Raw genomic sequence first — 19,014 nt, 5'->3', positions numbered from 1 at the left:
CTAACAATCGCTATAGACAGAAGAATCTACCACAGACGAACAAATTTGCCTCATGATGACATAATTAAGGTCGTGATTACTCACACCACGTTGAACCATCGCGGAATCCGAAAACGACGTCGTTGAAGAAGCAGCACTTACACTTGCACTTGCACTTGCACTTGTTAACTCGGGTATTGACTCGGACGAAGCTATCAAATTAACGTTCTTGTTTTTCCACACAAACTCGCTCCCGCCGACGAGTTGACTCAGTACAGCCGACTCGGACACCGAGTTTTTCTTCTTCCTGTGCTGCGTGGCGGCGCGGACGATCTCCACCACCACCGTGCCGGAGAGCCGCCGTACGCCGCGAGCTCCGCCCATGATAACGGAGGAGACGACCGCGCGCTGAGTTCTCTTCCCGTGCTTCTCCGTTTTCGTGAAGAGAATGACCGAGTCGGGGCTCCGATTCCTCACTCGGGCGAGAGGGTCCTTTAAAATCAAGAGGCTTCTCACGTCGGCGAGCATGACGTGTTTGAAATTGCGTCTGACTCGGCCGAGGAGCATTGGGTAGCACGCCCAGCGCCGGAGAGTGAGTGGGACTTTGTCGAGGAAACTCGAGAGCGAGTTCTCCGGGTCGAGTTCGGAGGCGTCGAAACTCAGCACCGATCCGTAACTCAGTGAGTGGGACCGGTTTGAGTTGGTTCTTGTTTTGGGACCCCAAAGTGGTTGTTGTTGTTGTGTGGTTTTGGAGATGAAGCGATTGGGGTCGAAGGTGGATTTGGGGTGTTGGCGCCAGCGCGTGGAGTTGAGGTGCGCGTGGAGGTGCAGCAAAGAAGAGAATGCGGTGTTCTCTTGAAGAATAATATGGGTGAATTTGATGGATGAGGAAGGAGAAGGGAAGAGGAAAACGACGTCGGATGAGGAAGTGAGGGAAGAACGGTGGAGGAGGCGGAGGAAGATGCGGAAGTCTTGGAGGGGGGTTTCGTCAGGCACGTGGCAGATGAGGAGGTCGGACATGGATTTGGTGCCTCTGCGGTGGAGAGTGCCCATGCGCTGGAGAGCCAGGTGGTGGGGGGTGGGTTTAGGAGGGTGAGTGGGAGGGGTGTGAGGGGTGTTTGGGAGGGTGGAGAGAGTAAAAAGGAGGAGAGTTGTGAAAAAGAGAAGGAGGCAGATTGAGATAGTGGATTGTGCTTTGGAGACAAGAGACTTAGAAGGAGAAGGGAAGTTGAACTTGGCTTTGTTGTCTTGAGGGAATAACACCAGGAGCATTGCTCTTGTCATTGCTGCTTCTCTGCTATGCTTCTTCTTCTTGCATTGCTTCGGACCAAGGACTCACTCACTCACACTCCACCTCTTTCTTCCACAACTACTTCTCCTACTATCTATCTCTTTTTTTTTTAATAAACGACAATTTCAACCTCTGTATCTTAAAACGACAGGTTTTATTGATAAGATGAAATAAGAAAAAAAAATATATATATTATGATTAGATAAGAATATCATAAGCTCTTATCAAACAATAGATAATTTTTAACCACTGGAATATATCTTATTTTTTTATATTTAAGATAAATTATATAATATTTGAAATTAATATATATATATATATATATATAAACTTTTTAATATAATTGCATAATACCTTTAAAAATTAATTTATATATTTTAAATTGAAATTTATATAAAAATTATGTTTAATATTCTTTTTAAAATTTTATACCTTATGCTAGACCATAGGATTTCTCCAATTGTTAGAAATCTTACTCTTGGAATATAAAAGTGTATTTTGCTCTTGCTCTTGCTAGAGGCATGGTTTATATAGAGTTTTTGTAAGATTATTTAATCTTGGTAAATCATGATCATAAAATATATGATTATGTCTTTTTCTCCACAAAATATAGATATAAGATATAATTTGGGTAAGATATGTTTAGATATAGTTAATATATAATAACATACAATATGGTTACAATAATTTATATAAGAATTATTGACTTAAATGTGGTCAACCCAATATAGACCGGAGGGTATATAGTCCTTCAGAGTATAAAGAGTCTAAAATTTAAAAATTTTAATCTATTGGATTCGGCCAATGACTTACTCCATGAGTTTGGTCTAATAGAGATTAGAGGATATATAGCACTCAACTTAAGCTCAAACACAAAGTATGAAGAGTTTAAAGCACGAAGTTCCTAAATTATTGGGTTCGGTCACTGACTTAGTGCATTAGGTTTGATCCATAATAACAACAAAAAAAATCTCTCTCTTCATAGGATAAAAATAGCCACCTTCATTCAACAAGATAAAATAAGAATCATATTCTATCAACACAAGTATATAATTATACTTTTAAGAATTGTAAAGGACCGTGCTCTAATCAAATTCACAGTTTCTAAAAATTATTTTCACATCTAAAGGAAAGCCAAGAACATGAGATTTTTCAAGAAGGTGCTAATGTTAATAACTTTCATCATATTTTCATCCTCCCTATTTTCTTCCATGCTAATTTCATTTGATAATGTTGATGTTATCATTAGTGTTTTTTCATCTCATAAAGTTTGAAGAATATTTTTTAATGTTAATTTATGTATTTTGTTTTTACAGGTGATTAACATAATCTTATATGTAAAAAAATATTTTTCAATTATAGATGATAATATAGAAATAAATTAAATAAGAATATGATATATATATATATATATATATATATATATATATATATATATTTGATGTTTTTATTTTATTTCTAAAATTATATTATTTACTAAATGTAATAAATATGAGATTAAATGCTTATTTTTTTACAAATATATATTTATATTTTAGAAAACTTGTATATAAGAAAATCTTACCAATTATTTTAGTCTAAGACCCACAAAATGTTAAGACTGTCCTTGATCCTAATGAAGAGGAGTATACATAAAGGGATGGATCATAAGAACATCTCCAATGCAAGAAATTCATTTGGGTTTCTTAATTATCTTTTTGTGGTCTCCGCATCACTTTTTGTGGTCCCCGCAGTGTCATGTCATTCATAAGAAACTCATATAGAATTTTACTCCAATGCAAAAAATTGTAAAAAATCATAGGAAATTCAAACATTAGAGTTTCTTATATAAGAAACTATCCTTAACAACGAAGGAACCCACTTTGTTACGTCATTATGCTCCAATGCAAAAAAACTCACAAAAAATCACCATTTTTTTTCATAATTATTTAAATATAAATTTTTAATAAATAAATAATTTTACAAAAAAAACATTTACTATTAAGTTTATGTATAAAGTTAAATCAGATTTAATATTGTAGAAAATTGCCAAATTAACAACTATTTTCTTTTATATATATATATATATATATATATATATATATATATAGCATCGAGGGAAAGGGGGGACCAAATTAATTGTCATTTTACAATAATTTTAAAGACTATTTTAAAATTTTGTTAGTTTTTTAAAAGCCAATTTAACATTACCCTTCACTTTAAGGTACAAAATCGAAAAATATTCACTCTGTTTATAATAATTAACATACTTTTAAAAGTTTCCTCACCTCCTTCCAAATATGTACATCAAAGTATTAGTTTCATGTGGGTTAAAAACTTATTTCACCAGGAAAACAAAAACTCAGGTTAAAAAAAAAAGTATTTTCTTTTTTGTGTGAGATTAGAATGGATCAATTGAGAAAAAAAAAAAAAAAAGAAGTTGTATGGTCATGAATGACTCTATGGTTGAAAAACTAGAAGTACATGCCTCGGTAGTAGTATGCGTGGCATGATTAATCTGAGAAACAGAACATTGAATGCTATAAAAATAAGACTGCTAGGGACACACATAACAACACAAGCACAAATCAATACTTCTATAGAACCAAGAACAAAAGTCACACAATGCTAGTCGTATTAAATTATTGATAGTCCCGCCGCAATGCTAGGTTAACAAAATCAACGAATCAATTAACTAAAATGTCAGAAGTTAACTATTTTTTAAGTTGATAAATTAATTAATTAAATTTAAAATATAGAATAAACATAATTATTAAATTAGTGTAAAATAACATAAAATGTTATAACTAATTATTTACTCACTAGTATTTTAACTTATAAATTGTACAAGATAAATATTTTTATATAATTAAAATTCACAATAAATAAATATCTTTAAATATATGAATTATATTTTAGATTATAATACATTTAAATTATTATGAAAACTTAATTTTAATTAATATAATGATTTTTTTAAACTATTGAAATTTATTTTAAAAATGAATCTTTAACAATATATAATGGCAATAGACTTTTTTGGTCTCCACTTTTTTTAAAAAATATTTTTACTCCTCAACTACACGTAATAATTGTTTCACTCTCCCTATGTCATAATTAAAATTTATCTCTCTTTTATTTTATGTTCTATTTATGTATAAATGTCTCTATTTCTCCTAATATAAAATAAAGTAGATTGAGAGTGACAAATATAAAATAATAGTTTGTAATGATTGAGAGATAATTGTGTTTCACTATCGTGCTAGTAGTGTGTGAATCATACATTTAAATGAGAGAATATATTCTAAATTATAATATAGGAATGAATAATTTGAGTTTAAGTAATTATATATATACATATATATATATATACACGTGTATATATAAAAATAATCAATGCTTTTACCTTTTATATTTTAATTTATTTTGAATAACTTATCATCTTTAAAAAATTAGATCAATAATTTATCAATAAATTACTGATTCAAATAAATTCAGGTTCAATTTCCTTAAAAAATATTAAATTTGAGTCTTATAAATAAGAAAATGTAATTTAAAAAGAAAATCCTTCAAGAAATGACTAGTCAAATTCTAATAAAGATTAATGAGCGACATAATTTTTTTTTTCTCGATACAAATGATCAATATTATTAAGGGTATGATAAACCGCAAGTAATAATATCTTATTAAAAAGAATAACCATGTGTTTAAATTTTTATTGCAAATGACACTATTATTTTCATGTAATTACTAAATAGTTTATCAGAACACAACCAACAAATTAATAATATTGTTTACATATAAAATTTTCATAATACATTTATAAGAAAAAAGGTAAATATTTGAATTTTATTAGTATTTAGTAGTAATAAATTATGTAATGTGTACGGTGCGTGTGTCCCCGCAGTAAATAATAAATACCAATGGTATTTTGATTTTGTATAATTGGAAGAAAAGGCACCGTCTATTTTTCCTGCCGACAAAATAGGAAGCCTTGGAATTGCATACAGTATTACATAACATTATTACATTACTCCAAAAAAAAAGTATTTGTAATTTTGATTTTTTTTTATATTTTCTTTTTTTACATCCTTTTCAAAAAAAATATTTCTCATCGCATTATTTATTACAGTTTATATTTCTGTTTTCTTCACTTTTCTTTAATCGCTCATTTTTTCCGTACCCATCCCACGTTCTGTTTTACTTGTGATGATTTATCATGGTTTATCTACTATAATATTAATTATTTATAAGTTTTTTATAACAATTTTTTTTCTAAAGCTTGTCGTATTTTTTTAACTTTAAAATAAAATATTTTTTTTCTTTCTCTAAACTTTCTAACAAAAAAGTTAAGATTGCACAGCTGAGGGTAATTTTTTTTAATTATAAATAATGGTATTTTGAATTATTTTTGTGTGTGCGTGCCAAATGGAGTTAAGTTATAAAATAAGTTAATGTTCATCAATTTTCTATTGCAATTGTACTGGATTATTACTAAATTACAATTAGCTACGAGGAAAGAGTTTCAATTACTTAAATCATACAGCAATAAATACTTATAATATTCTTTATTTTTTTGTTATGATTAATAAAACATAATTTTTAAATAAAATTATGCAGATATCCTAGTTTCAATTTTAAAATATATTGCAAACCATGATTATTTATAACGAATTTCATAAATGAACTCAACGAGACTTAATTAAAATTCTGTAATAAGTTATGGTTGTTAAAACTTAAAAAATCCACAGCTATATGTACTTTGTTCATGTTATACAATAGTAATACTGTTAATTGTTTTTTTAAAGGAAAATAGTATAATAATTTTTTTGAAGGGAGTATAATACTGTTAATAAACATGTTTAGCTAAAAATAATTAATTTTCTTTCAACAGCTTGTGTTTTTATTGGTTAGATGGTTGTTTTACAATATTTATATTTAAATAATTTAACGGTATATATATAGTCTTAAAATGTGGCTCGTTAAGAATAACTTAAGATTTGATATCATCTTAAAATATGAATGCTGACGTAATTTAATTTCAAAAGTTAATTTATGGAGTGAGCATTGCACCTAATTTATATATTGTATCTTTATCTTATCTTTAGGCGGAACTTGAGTTTTTTCCCATACACTTCCTCACGCTAACACTTTTTGACTGGGCATGGAAATAACATAATAGGTGACCTATTTGGATGAATATAGGATAAATTCTAATAATATCTTAAAATATGAATTTAAAATTACCTCATCGGTTTTCAAAATTAACTCATAAGAATTATTTCCACTTATATATTTTATCTTAATTAACATTATTCATAATCAATATCACATTGGAATTTTTGTCAATATATACAATAACACTATTTATGTAAAAAACAACAAAGAAAAACTGACTGGTAGTGCAATAGTATTACGTACAATATAAGGTGGAACAATAATATAATATTTTCATGAAACACGAGGACCGATTATTGATCAGTAAATTTAATTGTAGTAAAAATATCCAGCAAGGCAGATATGGGCATGTGATTATATGTATAAATATAACGCATAAAAAAGGTAAAACTAAGGGAAGGAATTTAAAATAAAATAAAATTGCGCATCTGATGATGATGATGGAGCATGAAATAAAACCTTAGATGAAGATTTCTCAGACAAAAGATCCATGAATGAAGATATGCGTTTGTCGGTGCCAAAATCCGAAATAATTATGGTTATTTTCCCTTAGGAATGAAATGACATTTCAAAACAACGAAATAATAGTGGTAATAATTCGATGCTTAATAATTGAAAGTAATTAGAGTTTGATATATTTTTAATCCTTATAAAAGTCACTGATTTGATTTTAATTTTTTAAAAAATTTAGTGTTAAATTTTATAAATTTTGGCTTCAAAAAAACTTTTATAAATTTTAAAAATTAAGAATATTTTTTAACATTAATTTAAATACATGCTACATCGTTTCTGACTGATCATAAAGGTTATTTTAAAAATTTAATTTCTAAGAGCCAACAATTTTTTGGAAGACTAAAATTAAAGTTAACCATATTTATAAAAATTAAAAAATGTTTAAGGCATACAAAATATTATACTCTTGTGGACTTAAATATAAAAAAAAGTTAGTTTGATGGATTAAAATATAAATAAATTTTAATTAACTCAATTGTATTTAATGCTAACATCCTTAATATTGAGTACTGTATAATAAATATGATTAAGAGTAATTTAGAAAATGTATTTTTTATATGAAATTAAAAAATTATACGCGCATAACTAATATCTTTTTTATATATTGGAATACGTTTATCTTATTTCATTAATCAACAAAATATCAATACAACAAGGAGCTAGGAGCATCAAAATATTGTGGATTAGCATAGAACGTAAGCATACATTCTTGTGAAAGCAAGACCAACTTGATTTGTTTGTCTAGAATAAAACTCACTCTAGATAGTTACCAAATTAAGGTAAGAATGTTGTGTTTGCATGCAGATAAAATGGATCCAATTAGAATCAAAAGTGATATTAATTATTGTAGCCCATCTAATTTGCCTCAGGATCCTCAGCAGGTGGGAGGATATATGCCAGCTTTGATGTTGTGTTATCATCACCAACAATGGCTCATACTAAACTCAGCTAAATCTGTGAAGATGGAGGTGTGAAGGCACGATGCTGGTGTCTTAACTAATATCTTAATAAGTATTAAATTAAGTCATTTTTGTTTATACTGTATTTAAGTTTGGAGAGAAAATGTTATACTCCAATTAGAAAGAAGTGAAAAACACACCAATTATATAACGCCTAGTCGCCTACAAATTTCTACACCGATTCAAAGTTTTAATATTAAATTAAGACAACTGCTAATCATGATTAATAAACTAAAAGAAGATTTTTTTATTAGAATGCATAAATTGTGTTATCTATAATTTTATTTTGCACACCCTTATGTTTTTCTACAATAATTTTTTATTTATTTCTTAACCAGTCCTTAAAATAATAATTAGGAAGACCCTTAAGTTAAGAACACTAGGAATAAATGACAATTGCTGTTATTATCATCTAATGAATGTAATTTTGTACTTGTAGAAGAGATTGTAATCAATCATATGTCCTAATTAATGGCTATTGTGGGCATATACAAGGATGGTTGCAAAAGGATGAATTAGTAGGTATAGAGTAAGTTAATGGTGGGGAAGGTTAAGGTCATGGTAGGAAAGATGAGAGTATTGAAGGTGGAGGGCCCCAAAGCTCTAGGCATCATGGGATTTTGTTCCACTTCCACAACACAATTTAGATGCGATGCAATGGAAGGTTCCAAGAAACAAAATACACGTGGTAAGAGGTTCATGGTCATGTACACTTTTTTATACAAAAGTACTGCTAGTCTACCAAACTACTACTCATAATAATTCATATTGCCACTGTAAACATTTACTCAAGCTTCTCTCAGCTGTCCCAGTGTCGGTTCCCTTGGAAAGCGAGACATCTAGGTTATTTGGAATTTGGCTTCTGGCCTGTTTCTTTCCATGTTATTATTTTTGTGCTGAGATTTCATCAAAATAATACTTGTGGTGTTAATATTTAATAGTGACATTTAATTTTAAAAATTATAAAAATTGTATAATTTTAAAATAAATATAGGAATAGCATGAGAAGAGACAGTTAAAAAGCTAAAATCGGTTACTTGGTACTTACATGTTGCATCCCTTGGCTGCTGCTGCTAACAGCTCTATAGTATCATTATTATTTTTATACGTGAAGAATCGAAGATAATATGAAAAAAATTTATAACAATTTATTCAATTAATCAAAGTTAGACTCGTTAATTATGCTGTCATTTATTCATGTGCCTGTCAAAGATGAAAATGAAATCAATTTAATTAGTTGTACTTATAACATGTAATTGAATGTTTTTAATGTATTTTTAATTATTATTTAATAATGTATTTTTTTTTAAATTATTTAATGATAATGAAATTTATTATGTAAAAAGTTAAAATAATGCAGTTGTTCATGCAAGTCATGACCAACTAGTACAAAGTTTCCTCTCTAACTTTGCTTGAGAGATTAAATGTATATTTAGATTAAAGTTTATAAATGCAAGTAAATAAATTTTAGCATTTTGTAAATTGAGTTTGTAAATTCATTTATTTCATGCTGACTTTATTAAGATCAAATTGGGACAAAGTTTACAGTCAGATTCAACTGAAAATTAAACAAAAGACTATTTTAGTTTTTTTTAATTAATGTACTTTGGAATCTGATAACCGAAAACCAAACACACCCTCGACTTAAAGAATCTGTATAAATTTATAGAAGTTGCATATTAATTATAGATTTAAATAAAACAAAATCAAGACAAAAAAAAAGATTGATTAAGAAAGAGCAAATGAAATTTGTTTTAACTAATTGAATCAAAGAAGTTGTAAGAAATTAATCCTCCGCCTTTATCATATTGGCAAGCTATCAAGAGCGATAAAGTTTAATAGAATAATTATGTTGTAGTTTTTTTATAAGAAAACAAAACTCCCATCAAACAGAGCCAATATTTGTTGGCTTCATGTTTTGTAGGACCAACAAAATGTACAGACAATGAATTGAAACCTCAGGTGAATTTTTTAAATAAGCAATAGATTTTTGTTCATAAAAAAACACTGAAGTGGATACACAAAACCGTTGGGTAATATATATGATAATTAATAAATATGCTAACTAATAAATAAGACAGCTTTTTAAATATAAAGGAGCAAAAAAGCTTTTCCAAATAACTTCGATGAAACCTTTCTTGAATAATGACTATAGTAGGTAAACTAGGACTTAAAATACTTGAATAACTCGTCAAACATTCATATGGCAATTGAAAAATTAATCACTGGCAACTTTCGAATTAGAATGAAGTGTGAATTGCCAAGTGAAGAAAAACATAAACTAAAGGAATCCTGAAACTCTGGGGTAATTAGAATTTGTTACCTGATACCATAAAAAAAAATATTTTCTTCAACGAATTTTATTCATTGACTTGGAATATATATAATGTATAAAGCATAATCTTAGAAAATTAGAAAACTAATAACACAGGAAACTCAAAAACTAATAATACAAAGTATATATTTAGGAAACTAATTATATGCTTAACAAACTAAATATATAGTTACCTAAAATATAATAACAAAATATATTCACATATATCTTAACATTTGTGTCCATGTGCATACAATGGCTGCTTCGTTGACAACCTTCACCAACAAGTAACTCCCAACCTATTATTTCTACTGAAAGTTTCTGTAATGTGTACAGCACTTGTGCAATTTGATGACCTGTTTGCACTGTTTATGAAGCCACCAAGTCAAATTGGCCACTCATGTGAGTTTGAAGCTGACCAAATAAGCACCGAATAGTGGAAAATTATAAACCATTGCTTGAGAAGGTTGCTAGCTAGAAATTAAGGTGTTATATTATAGTATTTGAGCACGTTTGAGGGCTAAAAAATCGCGGCGATTTGTCTTCCCCCCTCTTCCAAGTGTTTCCTTTTCCAATCAGCATGTGAATGAAACTTTGCAATTTGTTTTGTACAATTATTTGGTCAAATTAAGCTACTCCTCCTAGCCAATAAAAATGGTTTCAGGGTATTACCTTTATTCGATTTTAATTATCATTCTTTTGTTGGTGGGTCCTTGAGTTTAGCATCTATTCCCGGATGCTTGATCAATGCAATGTTATCCGTTTCTCATTCTTTTGTTTGCAAAACCATGTGTGTGATAGAATAAGCAAACATAAAGAAAGACGTAGGATAGGCTTCGTGGTAGTGGAATTTGTCATTCATGAATCATATGGTCATGATCATCTCCTTATGATTGTAGCTTATTAAGGTTTTTTTATTAGAAAATAAAACGTTCCAAGTCTTACGTGTTGCTACTTTACTTTCTTGATAATATTTTTCTTTTCAATTTGGGTGAGTAGGAATCAAACTATGATTGGATTGTCTTTGAGAAGATTAAAAAAATACTCTTCTATGTACTTACTCTACTTTCTGCCATTGCTAACAACAGGCTATGAAGATTATATATTATTACTAGATTACTAGGAGGTTTCCCTCATAAATTCAACGCAAGCAGTATTCTAGCACCAAGTTTGGCAAGAAATTAAAATCCAATTCCACCATAATATTGAATTCCAGTGGTAAATTTTCAAGCAAAATGTCTAATTTACAGTTTGCGCCCTTTAGCTTTATACATTATATTGCTTAATCCTTAAACTTTAAAACAAGCAAAGAAAAATCTCAAACTACTAAAATTAGAAATGAAAACATATTAGACTAAGATATACTTTATGAGGTTGAGTCTATTAGATCTAATGTTGTCAAACTCGTAACTTAGAAGAGGAACGAAGGGGGGGGGGGGGGGGGGGGGGGGGAAAAAAAACCCCAAAAGGGGGGGGGATGGGGGACAAAATTAAAAGTGAGGAGGAGAGTTCATTAGCATAAAAGAGAAGTGTAAATAGCAATTGCGTTTCATGACCGTTCTGCAGCTTCTTTGTTTTTTGGTCCGATTAGACTCGACGGAGGCTAAAAATTGATAACTCGGTAGAGTTAGCAAGTTTACTCGCTTTTTTTGACAACATTGATTATACCTACTTAATATAGTTTTCCCTTAAAAGTCTGGTATGACCTTTTCAAAACTTTTTGCATGACTTGAAAATCTATTTAAATGCTTAATTTATATATTTAAGATATTATAAATTTTATTATTATTGTTATTAGTAGTAGTCAATGTCTCCTTTGGTTAAATTCCAAAAATGATTTGCTGATAATTTGTTTTAGGATTTATTTTCAAAAGTTTTTAACTTTAACTTTCAAGAGAGACATTAGATCAATTTTATTTAATTTTTAGGCTTTTATTTTTCTGTACAAACTTACATTATTTTGATAAATTTTTAACAAATATCTTTTAGTTGAAAAAACTTTTCATAAAAGAAGTCAAACTAACAAACCTTAAAATGAGAAAAATTCACCAAAAATAATTATTAATATTAGCACGAATAATAAGCTTAATATGTCTGTGTGCCTATTTAGGCTTGTCAGCATACTTAGGCCTATGGATTTATTGACTTGTTTATGTGCCTTTTATAAAACATTCCATGTAAATAGCCTTTTATAAAACTTGGCCTTGGTTTGTTTCCACCTCGAAACATAAATTTATCAAGTTGTGGATACTTCTCTAAAATTTAGCCTTTTTTGTTGGAAGATTTTTTATTTTGTTCTTGATTTTATTGTTTTTTCTTTGTTAGTGAATGTTTCTTCCATGACTTTTTCTGTTGGTTTTTAGTTTGTGATCTCTATTTACTAATCAAAAAAAGAGTAATGATATTCATACATTCCAAAAATGGGTGAAATGGATTGGGATATAAATAAGACAGATTGGAAGAATAGAGAAAAAAAAATGTGATAAAAGAGGGATATAAAGAAAAATATTCGGTGAAAAAGAAAGTAAAATGATTAATAAGTATTTTCCAAAGAAAATAATTACTCTATTCTCATCCACAAAGGAATTTTATTTTTGCACCAACCATTTTCTTTTATACTCAAAATATTTTTATAATTTCAACATTATGTCCTTACGTGTAACTTATATGGATTAACAATAGGTATCAATCTGTATGGTCCATATAGCAGAAGCCCAATGACAAACCCAACAGAGCCGAAAAACGAGCCCATTTCTCACAAAAATAGAAATATCTCATGTCCGAAAGCGCAGTTATCCTTAACTCACTCTTCCAACCGCGCTACTCCATCCCCGTTCTCTTCAATGGGGCCAGCACCGCATCTCACTATCTCCAACTCGCCGGCACCACCGAGTCAACTCGTCGCTGGAGAATCTCCATTTCATGCACGAAGAAGTCTAACAAGTTGGCATTCCAGGAAACGAAGGAAGGATTCGTGGACTACGACCGAGGCCAGCACGAGGTCTCCACGAAAATCTCCGGCCTCCGCAAGGACGACATTGCCGCCCGCTACCGCCTCCGCGTCTCCGGTAACCGCTTCCAGATGGACTGTACAGTATCGGAGGTCGTCGACCTCGTCCTCTCCCTTGACGTCTCCGACGACGACGTCGACGGCCTACTCAAGCGCTGGATAGGCCGCTTCGCGCGCAAGAATTTCCCCTTCCTCATCAAGGTGTTGCAAATTTCCGATTCTCGTGACACGATAGTTTTGAGCGTTTTGGTTTTAATCTATTCTGCACTGTGTTGTTTTCGTTTTTGGATTATGTAGGAGTTGACGCAGCGAGGGTCCATTGAACACTGTAACCGCGTGTTCCGGTGGATGAAGAACCAGAAGAAGTACTGCGCGCGTAATGATATGTACAATATGATGATTAGGTTGCACGCGAGGCATAACCGAACGGACCAGGCGCGTGGATTGTTCTTCGAGATGCAAGAGTGGAGGTATAGTGTGATTGTAAATGGATTTCGCTTTGTTTGGAATAAAGCTATACATGCGTATTTACAGGAGAAGACAAAATGAATTCAGATTCTCTTATAAATTAAAATGAACTTGTATATATCAGCTTTTTGGAGAAGTTGAATGAGAGAGTTTCTACACAAGTCAAGTGCATAAGTTGATTTAGCCTACGAGAGAAGCTGAATTAACTTTCCTTCTTGTTTTCTTCTCTTATAAATGCCTATGAAGAAGTTTATCCAAACAAAGCTTTAGTGCTGTGGAGGTTGAGTTTTTCCTGTGAAACCATTGAGCATGTTTTGCTGTGGTTTGTAGGTGTAAACCTGATGTTGAGACTTACAATGCTCTTATCAGTGCACATGGTCGAGCCGGATAGTGGCGTTGGGCTATGAATATCATGGATGACATGCTGCGTGCAGCTGTGTGTACTTTATATTTTTCTACCCTAGTCAATATTTAGTGAGTTCAACTTGATGTGATCGGTTTTTTTTTTCCTTCTATTAATGGTGTTACATTGTAGTTAAGTTGAGCATGTCTGGTGAAGGGAGAGGGAGAAAGAGAGAGCATATTGTATGAGTGTTTCATTTTCACTACTTTGCTATATTGTTTTATGGTCACTAGATAAGTTTTGTTTGCAGGATCCAGTTTACGATGATTCATGCCTCTTTCAATCCGTGTTCTTAATGATTTAATAATAAAGATCTGTGTGCTTGACTGTATTACATTGTATACTTTGCAATTTTATGTTTAGATACATATAAATTAAATTTGTTCCATTTGATGGTAGAAAATAGTATCTTTCTCTCTCGTAATGCTGGAAAGTGGGAACCGTATAGGTTTTGTTTTGGTTAGTGACTTAGTGTTGATATGTTCTATGCATCATATGGTTACCTGCATGCTACACTAGCTGGTCCTGAAGTCTCAGTGCATGTTAGAACTGAGTGATTAATCCTGGTGATGAGATTTTTCTGATCAATGTGATCTAGCCAGCTTTTCATTTAATTTTCTCCAGACACTATGCTGTTGTAATCTGGGAATTTAAAAAATAAGCCCTTCAATTGTGTGCGAGACTGTGAGTATAGTGTAAGGGATCAGTCTCAATTGCATCCAAGGGGTTAGTAAGGGTAGCTTACAGCTGTCACTATAACAGCTGTCATTAGTCTTACAGCTGTCACTAGGACAGCAGTGTATATAATCTCTTCTCTGTGACTTTCTCTAAGTGCCTAATAACAGAAACACTTTGTTGGTATGCTAACTATAAGTGCTGTTTGTGACACTGAAATATTTTTGCAGATTCCACCAAGTCGGTCAACTTATAACAACTTGATAAATGCTTGTGGATCTAGTGGAAATTGGAAAGAAGCACTTAATGTTTGCAAAAAAATGGCATAGAATGGTGTTGGGCCTGATCTTGTTACTCACAATATTATTCTATCTGCGATTAAAAGTGGGGCTCAGTATTCAAAAGCTTTGTCTTATTTTGAACTAATGAAGGGAACTCATATTCGTCCTGGCACAACTACACTTAATATTGTTATCCATTGTCTAGTAAAACTTAGACAATATGACAAAGCTATTGATATTTTTAATTCCATGAGGGAGAAGAAGTCGGATTGTATCCTTGATGTTGTTACATTCACTAGTATCATTCACTTGTATTCTGTGTGTGGGCGAGTTGAAAATTGTATATGATGCTTGCAGAAGGGCTGAAACCTAATATAGTCTCATATGATGCACTAATAGGTGCTTATGCTGCTCATGGTATGGACAATGAGGCACATTTGGTTTTCAATGAGATAAAATAAAATGGCTTCTGCCCTGATATTGTATCTTATACATCTCTCCTTAATGCTGATGGAAGGTCACAAAATCCCCAAAAAGCAAGAGAAATATTTGATAGGATGAAGAGAAACCAGTTGAAGCCAAATCTTGTCAGTTACAATGCACTGATTGATGCCTATGGATCTAATGGTTTGCTGGCAGATGCAATTAAAATCTTGCGAGAAATGGAACAAGAAAGAATTCAGCCAAATGTTGTCTCAATATGCACACTCTTGGCTGCCTGTGGACGATGCAGTCGGAAGGTGAAGATTGACACAGTGCTAACAGCAGCTGATATGCGAGGAATTAAATTAAACACAGTTGCATATAATGCAGCTATAGAAAGCTGTATGAATGTAGGGGAATATGACAAAGCTATAGGCTTGTATAAATATGAGGAAGAAAAAAATCAAAACTGATTCTGTTACATACACTGTGTTGATAAGTGGTTGTTGTAAGATGTCGAAATACGGTGAAGCCCTATCTTTTATGGAAGAAATGATGCATCTAAAACTTCCTTTGTCCAAAGAGGTCTACTCATCTGTGATATGTGCCTATAGCAAACACGCAAGTACATAGGTTAAGAAGCAACTCAATGGTGTAAATCCATGAAATTTGAGACTTCTATTTCTTTTTCTTCACACTTTTTTTTCTGTGATAATGTTTTAGGGCCAAATTGTAGAGGCAGAGTCTGCATTCAACTTGATGAAATCATCATGTGTTGATAGATTGACAAGTGCACCAATGTGTTTCAAGTAGTAAAGTTAAAATGAAAATTTGAGTATCCTATTCACATAGATTTTGTTTGTACTTAAGTAGATGAATAATTGATTAGGAAAAAGATTTGGAAAGGTTGTAGAAAAACAGTAATTTAAATTGACATAAAATTAAATCAAACAAGTAAAAGAATTAAACATGAATTAATTAAGGACAAAAAAGATGAGAAAATCGATATTATTGTAGAAGAAAATTCAGAAGATGAAAATGTTGAGAACTTAATCTACCGAGTTACTATTTGATATAATATTAATGATTTTTTTATTTATAATTATTTCAATTAACACATCTGTCTACTAGTATATTCTAACTTTGATCTCTCGTATGAAAGAGTTTAATTTATCTATTTTTTCTCCCAAATTTCTCTGTAAAGCTTAAATAGTAAATTGCATTAAGAATAGAAATGTATAACATGCTAAACAAATATCAACCTATCCCTAGTGATAACTTTATTTATATACCATTTTTCAGTTTTATTAGAAAATAACGTTTTCCAATGTTACTCCTAAAACTTACCATTCAAATAGGTGATCAAGCCACAAACAATAATATTAAGCACATGAAAAGATAATGCAAATGTAATATTCATAAATAGATAGGAAGAAAAATTATATCAAGAGTAGTTGGCTGTAAGGTTATCAAACTCGAGAGTTTACGCAAACTCGTGAGAGTTTCATAAACTTAACTCGTAGACTCGTAACAGTCTATTTCAAATAAAAATAATAACAACATATCTATAAATAACATAACAATTAAACATTTCAACAATATAATAAAGTAAAATAATAAATCATAAATTTCACAATACTTAAATAACCAAGTCTAGTAATGCATCATTATTAGATAATAACTTGCAGATGTTATAGTAGTGATAGATTATTCCCATCAAGGGTATGATGTTATTAGAGAACAAAAGTTTAATGTTACTAAAGATGATAATTTTTTTTATTTAGGACAACAAACTAAATGAAGGTATGTTGAATACTAAACAAACAAAAAATAAAACAAAATCACTTACACTTTGGTCTAATTTTTTTAACTTATTGACTCGTTGACTCGGTGGTAAACTTGAGATTTTACCGAGTTTACTTATAATTTATAGAATTTACTCAGGCTCTACTAAAAAGAGAGTTTACACATGAGTCAACTCCCAAAGGGTAAGTGGACTCGTAAACTCGTAAGAATTAGCGAATGAACTTAAGAGTTTGATAACTATGATTGACTGTCAAGTTCTCAAAAAAGGGGATTTAGCCTCTCATGGAGATTTTAGAATTGTAAGAGGGGAATATTTAATAAAGGGAGAAAAAGATAAGAAAAAAAGGAGGGAAGGAATAATTTCCAATACTTGCTTGTTCTTCTTCTTCTAACTTTTGCTTTTTATAAGGAATTGTATGCTCTTATTTACGTGTGTGCTTTTTATAAGGAATTGTATCCTCTTATAGTCAGATTTCCTTAATTCGTCTTTATTTCCTTAATTAGCTTTCTTCCCTTAATTAGTTCACTTTCCTTAATTAGTCTTGTTTTCCTTAATTATTATGTTTTTTTCTTAATTAGTCCTCTTTTTCTCAATTAACTTATTTTCCTTAATTAGCTTGATTTCCTTAATTATTCTTACTTTTTTGAGTTTTATTTTACTCACTAAGCTTCATAAATCCACCACTTTTAATATTCTCTGTACAAAAATTTAAGTGATATTAATTTAACAATTATTTACTCAAAAAGAAAAATTTAGAAGAGAAAAATTAATTTTTTTTATATAATTTCACCCCAAAAATATCCTGATGTGGTTACGTACACCACCATAGTTGATGCGTTCAATGCAGCTGGTAAAATAAATTTTTAACGACTGAAATATTAGGATGTTATTTTTAAATGTATACCTAAATAACAATATTTTGTATTAGAGAATTTGGCGAAAGCTTATGCACTCTTTGAAGAAATAGAAGCAAGTGGCATCAAGCTAGATACTATTGCCCGTGCAGCTCTAATGAGATCTTTTAATAAAGGCGGCCAACCAGGAAGGGTTCTTAGTCTTGCAGAAATTACGAGAGAAAAGAAATTCCTTTCAGTGATACCATATTTTTTGAAATGGTATCTGCCTGTAGCATGTAAGTTCAGATTTGATTGTATATTTTTCATTTTAAAAAAAAAGTTATGTACTAAACTTGTCTTTCCCTGTTTTACTTTTCATGGGCTTTCTTGAAACTTCTAAAAATATCCAACTTACTACCATAGTGTCTCCTCTGTTAAGTCTAACTTAAGCTAATCGAGGCTGAAATTAGCTAGTATCATCCTGATCAAGACATCATGGCACTTTTTCAATCTGATGCTAAATTTTTATGGCTAATTTTTTTCATAATTAGAGTTTATTATTTGCCACTTTGATTGGTGTATATGCTGTAGAACAGTATAAGAGATTTATTTTAACATTATTCAATCACTTTTCATAATAAATATATTTCTTCACAATAATATTAAGATTTTGTTATTTTTTAATTTATATCATTGGTGTAACTTGAAGTGGAATAGTATGGTCTTATGATGTATTAGTACATTTTATGACATTTTTTATATATTATGAAATTTTATACTTTGATACATTTTTACTCGCTAAAGCTCAGAGGATTTAATGAGAAGAGTGGGCAAGAAACAAAAGGACAGATGCCTATTACTCAAATTGCTTTGGTTTGATAACTATATTTTACAGCAT

The 19,014-nt window shown here is 30.7% G+C and overlaps 1 protein-coding gene and 1 pseudogene across 1 annotated transcript; one reads left to right on the top strand and one right to left on the bottom strand.

The window, feature by feature from the left end:
* On the bottom strand, positions 1 to 1,263 carry LOC100789676 (uncharacterized). Its single transcript, XM_006604292.4, has one exon. It carries the CDS (start codon positions 1,261 to 1,263, stop codon positions 1 to 3), a length of 1,263 nt encoding a protein of 420 aa, XP_006604355.3.
* An 11,619-nt stretch (positions 1,264 to 12,882) lies between these two features.
* On the top strand, positions 12,883 to 16,257 carry LOC100789156 (pentatricopeptide repeat-containing protein At2g41720-like; annotated as a pseudogene).
* The last annotated feature ends 2,757 nt before the right edge of the window (positions 16,258 to 19,014 follow it).

Source organism: Glycine max, chromosome 19 (assembly GCF_000004515.6).
Source record: "Glycine max cultivar Williams 82 chromosome 19, Glycine_max_v4.0, whole genome shotgun sequence".
Classification (NCBI taxonomy): domain Eukaryota; kingdom Viridiplantae; phylum Streptophyta; class Magnoliopsida; order Fabales; family Fabaceae; genus Glycine; species Glycine max.
This window is presented reverse-complemented; position numbering and strand designations above follow the sequence as displayed.